Source organism: Populus nigra, chromosome 12 (genome assembly GCF_951802175.1).
Source record: "Populus nigra chromosome 12, ddPopNigr1.1, whole genome shotgun sequence".
Taxonomy (NCBI): Eukaryota; Viridiplantae; Streptophyta; class Magnoliopsida; order Malpighiales; family Salicaceae; genus Populus; species Populus nigra.
The window spans coordinates 1,972,929-1,983,658 of NC_084863.1; the positions used below are offsets into that span (position 1 = coordinate 1,972,929).

A 10,730-nucleotide genomic window follows, 5' to 3' on the forward strand; every position below is an offset into this window, starting at 1 on the left:
GGGTGGGCATGGAAGTGTCTAGATTTTCAGGGGGAGTAAGCTTTTTCATGGAGATTTTGTGGAAGGCAAGGAGGCTAAACCCTAGTTAGAGGGTATTCATGAGTTGGGTCTGTGTTTTGATTTCATCCAATTTTGAATGGGCTTGGTCTGGATTTTAAAGAAATTAGGGCAAGATCCATTTTGTAAATAGATTTAGTCCTGTTTTTTTTTTAAAAAAAAAATCATTTTAATTTAGATGGTTGACTTGTTTAATGACTGCACTACTGGGGTTGAGTAAAAACAATTCAAATGTAAAAAAAATATATTAAAGCCACATGAAGATATTTGATACTATTATTAAACTCTACTTAATACATTAATTTTAAAATCTTCAACTTGATTTTTTATCTAACTTGATTTTAAAATTAATCATTTGAGAGTTGTCTTAACAAGGTCTAGTTGGTTTGGTAGGTTAAAACAAAACTTAGATGATCAATAAAAATATAATTTTACTTTAAATAAAATTCAAGATTATATTTTTTTTAATACCAAAATGACGATGTATTACATTAACCCAAGCTTCACGATTTCATGTGTCAAATCCGTGACCTAGATCATGGGCTCCATTGAGTTTAAAAACTTTGTTTCTTAACTATTTTTTACTCAATTATATGATAATAAAAATTGACACTAGTAAAAATAAGCACGAATCAAATACTATGATATTTGTTTGAGACTGCAATAACTTTATAAAAAGCAAACTAAAATAAATTATAAAAACAAATGCAAAATAATTAAATGTTGAAGGATAAAATTAAAGACAAAAAGGATTCAATCAAAAGAGAAAAAAAATTGAAAGATGGAATTTTTTAAAGAAAAAAAAAGGCCTAGCCAAATAGGTCAACCTTGAACATCTCGACTCAACTCCTTACCTAGCAGTTTAAGATGAACATGCATAAAAGTTGCTTTAATATGACCCAATCGGGATGACATTTTCTTTTTCTTTTTTAATACTGAGATGACAATATATTGGAGCGATCTAAGCTTTGCGACTTAACTCAAACCCGCGATCCGGATCATGGATTACACCGAGTTTAACAACTTTGTTTTTTTTTACTATTTTTATTTAATGATATGATAAAAAAATAGGTGCTCGCAAAACTAAAAATCAACCAAATATTATGATATTTGTTAGAGATTGCGATAACTTCATAAAAAATAATTCAAAATCAATAAATATTGAATGATAAAATTGAAAAAGAAAAAAAATAACCAATCAAAATAAAAAAAAATTGAAAGATAGAATTAAAAAAAAAAAGACAACTCCTGCATTGTTTACATTAATAATGATAGAGTGGGGGTTTTGCCCCAATTCCTTTGATATAAGAGATAACTAAATTGATAGTTTGTGCTATATGGTGGCCCAGACAAAAAATTTCCTAACATAAAAAAAGATGCTCAGGTGATGCTAACATTTTTTAAAAGACAGGAAAATAATAATTAAGATTTAGGTTATTGACTCACTTAGGTTCATTAAGCTTAATTAATTTAATAATATAACTAAAAAAAAGGAAACAATTGTAAATTAACAAGCTAAAAAAATGACTATGATTGATTGAAATAAATGAACACTTAACAGTAACATGGAAATATATCCATCTAATATTCTTAAAAAATCTTAATGATTTTATTTTATAACAAACCAAAAAATTAATGAGAATGAGATAACCCCATAAAAAAATCAAATTTTAATTGTTAGCAAATAAAATATTGAAGGATAAAATTAAAAAAAAATTCTTTTTTTTTTAAAACAGCTTAAGTCTACTTGAGTTAGTTAGCTAAATTTACAACTTAGTTATGAGATAACCTTGCATATAGAAAAATGAACAAAGCTACAAACTTCAATTCTCAAACCAATATAATATTGAAGAATAAAACTTTAAAAAAACCATGCAAAAAGACTCAGGTCGATACAAGTTAACCCATCAGACCATCAAGCTCGCAACCCAGGACATGAGATCGAGATAACCCCTTAGAAAGAAAAGTGAAAAAAATAATCATAAAGCTTAATTTATAACTAACCTAATACTAAATGATGAAATTTAAAAACATCAATTATAATAAAGGATCTAAAAAAACAAAAGTAAGCTCGGACCTAACATTCCAAACCTATGACCCCATGTCATAAGGTTAAGATTATCACATAGAAGGTAAACTTGAAAACTCACAAAGTATAATTCATGACAAACAAAGTGTTGAGAGAGGAAATTAAGAAAAAAATCAATAAAAATGATCCAAAATAAAATAAATATCAATAAAAAAAATGATGACCAAATTTGACGTGAAAATAAATAAAATCAAATGTCGAGGGATGAAAATAAAAAATTATTCAAACACATCATATAACATTCAAAAGAATAAAGACCAAATTCGATATAAAAATCAAATAAAACCAAACACTATAGGAAGAAATTGAAGGAAAAATCAAATAAAAAAGGACTCAAAGCAAAATAAATAGTAATCAAAAGACCGACGATCAAATTTGATACAAAACAAAATGAGAAGACACCTTTAATTTTGACAGTGCTAGCTTGAATTTTAAGGAAATGAGAGAGAAAAAAAGGTATGAGAAGAAAAAAGGTTGCCCATGCCAAACCATCATTTTGCCACCATCACACGTGGGGTTGAACATTTTCAGTTCGGTCTTGTTTTAGATTAAAATGAACAATCAAATTGAATTTTTTATAAAAGTTTTTGAACTGAATCGAAAACAAGTTCAAACTAATTAATTTCAATCCGGTTTGGTTTTTTCCCTTCCAAATCAGTTCAAATCGAAATTATTCCGGTTGAGTTTTTTCTGGGCTTTTTACTTACCATATTTTTTAGCACTTTTATTTTTCAAACTGAACTAAAGCATCTTCGACACAAACATAACGCAAGGGAGGAACAAAACAAAAGAGTGTTTTTAGAATTAAATTGATTGAATCTCCATCCAACCCCTCAAAAGGGTAGATCCTGATAAATCATAGCCTTTACTTTTTCTTGGTATATGTTCGGACGACAAGAGCCAAGCCCAAGATCAAGAGTGGCACGAGTAGCTGCAAGATCTTAATCAGAAACCCAAGCTTCTCATCTTTATGGTTTGTTCCTCCCAAACCTGGTGCTACGTAGAGGTGTTTTGTTGGGATTGTTGTTAAATCTACCTCACCAATGACGTACTTTTCCATCATCTTTCTAGCATCATCGCTATGACCCATATCTTCAAACTTGTTTGTTGCATCTTTCCCTGTAAAATAAATGAGAAAGTTCATGCAAGTAGCTCGGATCATAAGTGGAATATTTAGAGAGATTGGACAAGAATCATCAAAATTCAAGAAACCCAGAAGAATCCATTACTCATCCTTTAGAGAAGAGGGAGAAACCCAAATTGATACAGGGCTGAGAATGCATAGAGGAGAAGAAGATAGATTTGAGAGATGAGAGACAAAGAACATGGAAGAGAAGAAGACAAATTTGAGAGATGAGCGACAAAGAGCAGGGAGAGGGAGCGGCTGAGAATGCATTTAGGTTTAGGATTAGAAAAAACATATTATTTATACTTGTTTTTTTTTTAAGTGCTGGCCTGGTTGAACCAATTCGGTTTAATCCATTTCAGACTTAAGAAGCCGAAACCAAACCGAACCGGAACTTTTTTGTGATTTTTAATCGGTTAATTCAGTTTTTTTCGGTTCGATTTTTTTTAGTTTTCTCAGTTTAATCGGTTATTCAATTTTTTTGTTCACCCCTAATCACACGTTGACCCAATAAGAAGGCCGCATTGCGTTGCTTCCAACAACACAACAAAAATAGGTGTTTGATCTCCCGAAGACGCCTCATGCATCACCCAAACATGATAAGCATCTCCCACAAATATTAGCCTGTTTACCCCACTTGTTTATCCTAGTCTCCATGCTTGTTTTAGTTTTAATTTTGTCTCTTAACACTTAATTATTCTATATCAATTGAATTTTATTATTTTTCAAAATTAAACATTAACCGAGGTATTTAAATCTCTCTCAATATTACAAGATCCCAATACCAAGATATCTAAAACAAACTATCCACTGAATAAAGCCAACACCAATGGATCAAATTAAAAAAAATAGAAAATCTCCCTGACCATCATGTACACCTCGTCTCCATTGTTTCAAAATTCAAAGACTACATTAAACATCCTCTTCGTCTCCATTGTTTCAAAATTCAAAACATAAGAGAGATGGATACGAGTCCAGAGAATGGCCCCAAAGCTTGTAAATGGGTCATCCGAAAGAGAATTTGGGATTTGATGAAGGCCCAAAACATTTCTTAGAACCCCAGACTTGTTCACCATCGAATCCCTAATTTCGTTGGCTCCTCAGCTGCCGCTAAAAAATGAAAAAAAAATTGTAAAACAACTACATCAAATAAAATAATTTTTAAAAATAAAAAAAATATATATTATTTTAATACATTTCTAAAAATAATTATTTTAAAAAACAACTACCATATCAAATCTTATCCATTTGAATACATGTTTGTCTGTGTTTCAAAATTAATTTTTTTTTTGAAATGCATAGTTTTTTTTTATATTTGTCGCTTAAACTGCAGTTTAGTGTATAAAGAAAAGGGGACTCAGAGGCCTGCTCGCCCCTTCAAAATTTTATTCAAATGGATCATTAGCGGGTACCAGTACCAGAGAAACGACACCTACATGGACTGACTAACTGATTCCATTCCATGTCTGTTGCAAAAATGGCGGGAATATGCTCTCTGAATCCAACAACCTTAATGACTTTTAAGGTAACAAAGCAAGGGACCCACCCTTCAAATTATTCATCCTGTCGAAGTTTCAATTTTCAAGTTGAATTTCTCTCTTCTTTCTAGCCAATTTACTAGTCAAGTTAGGGGCTTGTTAGGTATCGTTGAGGGTTTAAATTTAGACTTAGTTCAGGGCTCATTACGAGAGTGTTTGGAAACACGGTTCAACCCGTGTTTCTAAAAATTTGAATTTTTTTTGCTAAAATTTAATATGATTTGTACGTTTTAAATTGTTTTGATGTGCTGATGTCAAAAATAATTTTTAAAAAATAAAAAAAATATCATTGATATGTATTTTAGCACAAAAAATTATTTAAAAAACACTCACAACCACACTGACAAACAAACTATGTTGCTTTTATTAAACATGACTTGAGCTGTGATAAATATCAAACAATACTATTTAACTAAAAACAATTCCACCTATGTTCTAATTAATTATATCAGCTTCTTTCAAAAAAAAAAAATAAAAAATTCCACCCATGTTATTTGAAAAACAAATTTGCATTGTTTAAAAATATTGTTGGCAAAATAACGCACTTAAAAAAAGTTTTAATAAAATATCAAGTTTAGTAAATGTTACAGGTGAAAACTGTAACTAATGATGACAATTTAAGGAGAGCATGAAAGAAAAAGAGAAAAAAAAAAGAATGAATGAGATCTTGAAATTACATTAAAACTTGATAATAATAATAATTTTAGTATCATCAAAAAAATCTCAACGAGATAAATTCAATGATATTAAAAAAGATTACGCGTGGTGTTATTTCGTTAAAATCTTCTCATCTTTGGCTTCTATTATTTTGAGGAAACCAACTGCTTCCTCGTCAAGTTTTTTATTTTCAAGTTTCAAAATTAGTTGTTCTTAATAGTTGGGATGGTTTGGTTTTTACAAGGATCTATTGGTGATTATTGGATGTAGCTGTTAATGTCAGAAGGATAATAGTCTTATGACATGTTAAGACAGTGGATCGAAAATTGTTCTATGCATGTATATCTACACTTAGGATTAATTATCTCTTCTATTTATATCTATTTTTTCTTTAAAATAAATCTAAAAAATAATTAATAAGATATATTATTGGCTACTCTCTTGGCAGTACAAAATTTCCGAGGCCTGTGATATCATGTGTGGATCTGTTGTAAGTTGTTTTTGTGCGTAATTAGCAAAGTCGAAGAGATCACTAGCTAGTGTTGAATCAGTCAAGAAATGTCACAACTTGTCGTGTTAATTGCTTCTTTTTACTTCAAAGCACATCCACGGCATTATGCCATTAAAGCTTCACCACCCAATAACCTGTTAATCACGCTCATGAAGTAGATGCGTCATGAACATGGAGATCCAACTGTTGGTGAACTCCCTTGGCCCCAGATTGTGCCATGGAAGTCATGTTCTCTTTGGTTTTTCTTCAGTCCAGGGGACAGAACGTATCACAGCCAATCACGTTAATTTTGGTTTTTCTTTTTCCTTTTTTCCAGTGCAGCTTTATTGAGGTTTTCTTTGCATTCACATTCCTGAATTTGACAGGTTTGCAGCTTTTTCTTATCGTGGTTGAATGGTCCGAGACAACCTTTCTTTTCTTAGCCACAGATTCCGGTGTGGATTCTCAGAAAGTCATATAAAATAGCAAATGTTAATTAAAGATGTTCATACGAGACCATATTACGAATCAAATTGAAACATATTACGAAAACGGGCTCAAAATAAATCGAATGACAAATTCAAAAAAATTATAAAAATCCCAACATTGAAGAAGGATGGAGAAAAAAGACAAAGAATTCAGTATATCTATCTTTAATTGTAAAAGTAGAGAAACAAAGAATTTAACGAATTGAATTAATCTGCGGGCTTCACAAAGAATCGTTTTAAGATTTCAAGAATTGTTTTATATTTCTCTTTAACAACATAAACACAAAGATATTATTGAAAACAGAAACTCATTCATGCATCGAGCATAGAAATAATAGGCCTTAGGATCCAAAAAAGATACAAATCAATCCTATAACATTTCAAATTTGGCTTAAAAGGAATTATATATCATCGAGGCTGCATGGAGGATTCTTCAGGAGTTCAATGTGGAGAACTCTGTGTAGTTAATAGTTTAAGTTTTTGTAGCATGATCAGTGTGGATTCATAGTTTAAATGCAGATGCATAGGATGTGCAGCAATTCTTGGTATATCTCCTTCTAGCAGCCTCTCATGCTAGTGCTCATAAAGCAATTAATTGAGTACACTTGTGCTTACAAATTATACATGTTTATTCATTTTAGCTCAATATTGAATTGAAGATTTCCTTTGTTACAAGGGATGAAACAGAATCTTGAAACCCAGGTGTCCTCATTATAGCAGAGAGCCTTTCTTCACTTTGACTGATAATAATACTGTACTAAAACATATTAATCGTTGAAGAAACAAAATACAAAGCAGAGAAATAATTTATTACAAACAAAAAGACGAAAGTTGAAAGGAACATAAGTCGCAACAATCACATACTAATTATACAAAATCTTTTGGAAAATTCTCAGCCTGTTACAGTTGTTTGAGGCATCAGATCTTCCAATGTTATTGCGGAGAATGACTTTGGCAGCGGAGGCCATCGAGCTATGAGCTCCGAAGCTACTTGTCGCATGGTTGGCCTAGATTGGGGATTGGCAAGCAAGCACGCAAATGCTATTTTGATAATGGAGACCACACCTTCTGCAACTCGATTTTCAGGAAGTGGGATACGTTGATCTATCACATCCTTCAACAATGCATGCTGGTTGATTTGTGAGCACGACGAGGAGGAAAATGCAGATGCATAAAGAAATGAGATGAGATCACCCGGATGCATTCCCATTATTACTTCCATTGTGACCACTCCAAAGCTGTAGACATCGCACTTCTCGTTCACTCTCATTGTGTAAGCTAGCTCTGCAAAAATTCTGGTCATTTTTTCATGGTACTGGCTGTATTGTACTGCTAATATGACAATTTATTATACATAACCTTTAGAGCATCCAAAAGCAGCCCTCCGTTTTCATCTTTTAGCAATTGATTCATATATATATGTTAAGAATGAAATCAAGTATGTACCTGGAGCTGTGTATCCCAAGGTGCCAGCAAATGAGGTCCAGTTGGTTGAGTCAGGCATCAAGAGCCGAGCTGTCCCAAAATCCGAAACATGAGCCTCGTATTCCGAATCTAAAAGAACATTGCTGCTGGAAATGTCTCGATGAATGATTGGAGGCGAGCAATCATGGTGCAAATAGGATAATGCACTGGCCACTCCTTTAACAACATTAAGCCTTCTATTCCAATCCAAGTCCATTACCTGTTCTTCGCTTGATAAATTCATCTTCAAACTTCCCCTTTCTATGAACTCGTAAACTAAAAAAGAGTGCTCTATTAATGAACAAAATCCATGTAACTTCACAATATTCCGATGTCGAATATCTATTAACATGCGAATCTCATTTCTAAAAGTTCTCAAATTCATAAGCTCGCCATCTCTTGATGGGTGGAGTTTCTTCACGGCAACCACCTGACCTGTTGGCAACATGGCTCGATAAACAATTCCATATCCCCCTTTCCCAATGCAGTTATTGAAGTTGAAATTATTAGTGGCCTGGATGATAGTTTCATGTAGGATCTCTTCCTCATGGCCCCAAACTACAAAACTGAGTGGACTTTGTCGCTCTCCTAAACAAGAAATTCTTTCTCTACTTGTTTGGTGGTGAAAGTATAAACACCCAACCATGATAAGTAGTAGAAGTAGACTTCCTAGGAGAGGAAAAAGAATCAAAATGACAATCTTGTTGCTCTTTTTCCTGCTTGTAAGAAGTGTACAAGGCTTTAGACCATTGGCATTTCCACAGAGACCACTATTATTCATAAAAGCTTCCAATGGAGCTTCAATGAAGCCTTTGATTTTGGGGATAGGGCCCTCTAGTTCATTGTAGGAGATGTCTACAGTTGTCAAGCTCACCAAATCTACAAAAGCAGTTGGAATCAAACCGGAAAGTTTGTTGTGAGAGAGGTTCATCGTTTCTAACTGTTTCAATTGCCCAATTTCTGATGGTATCTCTCCTGCCAGTAGATTCCCACTGAGATCTAGATCTCCAAGAAAATGCAGGAAGCCTATCTCAGATGGGATGCTCCCTATGAACTTATTATGACTCAAGTTCAACTGTAATAAATTTGAGCACTCTCCCAATTGTTTTGGGATTGATCCACCAAGATTATTAGAAGCTAAATTAAGGGCACGAAGTTGAGATAGCATTTGGATTTCAAAGGGAACGACACCAAAAAGATGGTTGTTATGAAGAGTAAGGTTGTACAACGCCTTCAACTTCCCCAATTCTTTTGGAATTGTCCCCTTTAGGAGATTTGACGAGAGATCAATCATTTGTAGCCCAGTAGCCTTTGCAATCTCCGATGGTATCTCACCGGTGATATTATTGTTTGACAATTTTAGGCTCGTCAAGTTGTTAAAACCTCCCCATTTCCATGTAAGCTCACCATACAAATTATTGTGACTTAGGTCCACATAGTTCAAGTTCGGGTAGAGGCCAAAATCTTCAGAAATATTCCCTGTCAATTGGTTCCAGTCAAGCCTAACTCTAAATAGACTAGTACAATTTCGCAAGCTTTTAGGGATTGGACCAGAAAAATGATTGTAGGAGGCTGTAAAATTTACAAGTAACCCACCAAGGCACAAGTCTCGTGGTAAATGGCCAGTGAAATTGTTTGAAAACAAGTGCAAAACCATCAAATGCGTGAGATTATTCATCTCGGGGGGCAAAGAACCATTGAAATGATTATGACACAAGTTTAAATTGGTGATTTTGGTCAGGTTACTAATGTGGGATGGAATAGTTCCATAGAGTGAATTGTTCCTGAGATTGAGAGTGAGAAGATTGGGGAAGGATGAGAAGTTGAAACTATGAAGCGTACCTCTCAGACCAAAATGTGGAAGGCTGAAATTCGCGACACTTCCAGAATTGTCACAAGTGATTCCAAGCCACTTGCAAGGGCTGCTGCCAACCCAAGAAGACAGGACAGACTGGCTGTGGCTGTCATCAAGACTTGCTCTCCATTTCAGGAGAGCCTCCGCTTCTTCATTACCTTCAGCAGCTTCATATTTGGCAGCACCAAATGAAGTTGCAGAGGAATTAGAAGGGAAGGCAAAGAAAGAAGGAATTATGCACATTAGAAGGAGAAAAAAAAAGGACTCGGAGAAACATTGAGAATGGTTTCTGTAGCGAGGACATCATGTCTAAGGGATATGGTTTCCTATGGCAGATGAAGATCCTAGGCTCCAATAATAGGTATTTATAGAAAAAATAAATAAATGGAATATTTATTGGAATTTTTTGGCCCATGACTAGCAATAGCACCTTAAGATACCCTATCTGTGCTAAGTTTTAGAACTTACACATTTAATATTATATAAACTATAAAATAGCTAAAATAAAATATACTAAAACTAAGAACTTCAATAAATAAATTAAAATCAACTCTTTCATGAATAATCCAAACAAATTCAAAGCATAATTAAAATCACTTTTTTTTTTAAAAAAAAATCTTAAAATAATATTTTATTTTACGTGACCCGGTTAACCATGTATTCTTTTGTTTTGTTTTTTTTGTTAATTTAGTACCGTATTTGGTTTTAAAAATCATAGGATAGAGTCCAACTTGCGAGGTGATTTCCATGAAGGAATGAAAATTAAAAGGCTTGCCCCTCTCTATTGGCCGTGAAGTGGGGGATGGGAGAAGGACAGTCGTCAAAGTAACAGTACTTCTTTGGTTTGGACTTCATGAACATGGAAATTCAACAGATTGTGAACTCCCTTGGCCCCAGATTGTGCCATGGAAGTCAAGTTCTCTTTGGTTTTTCTTTAGTCCAGAAGACGGAGCGGACCACAGCCAA

General features: G+C 33.5%; 1 protein-coding gene across 1 annotated transcript; it reads right to left on the minus strand.

Moving 5' to 3' along the window:
* Positions 1 to 7,233: 7,233 nt before the first annotated feature.
* On the minus strand, positions 7,234 to 10,103 carry LOC133669453 (MDIS1-interacting receptor like kinase 2-like). Its single transcript, XM_062089595.1, has 2 exons — positions 7,892 to 10,103; positions 7,234 to 7,729 (listed from the first exon to the last, which is right to left on the minus strand). Exons 1-2 carry the CDS (start codon positions 10,005 to 10,007, stop codon positions 7,338 to 7,340), a joined length of 2,508 nt encoding a protein of 835 aa, XP_061945579.1. The 5' UTR covers positions 10,008 to 10,103; the 3' UTR covers positions 7,234 to 7,337.
* Between the last annotated feature and the right edge of the window lie 627 nt (positions 10,104 to 10,730).

Bases quoted from the DNA above. Each gene is read 5' to 3' on its own strand.
- LOC133669453 (XM_062089595.1), bottom strand. From the start codon at position 10,007: ATGTGCATAATTCCTTCTTTCTTTGCCTTCCCTTCTAATTCCTCTGCA. The intron at 7,730-7,891 runs GTACATACTTGA...GAATTTTTGCAG, and splicing joins CTTGGGATACACAGCTCCAG to AGCTAGCTTACACAATGAGA.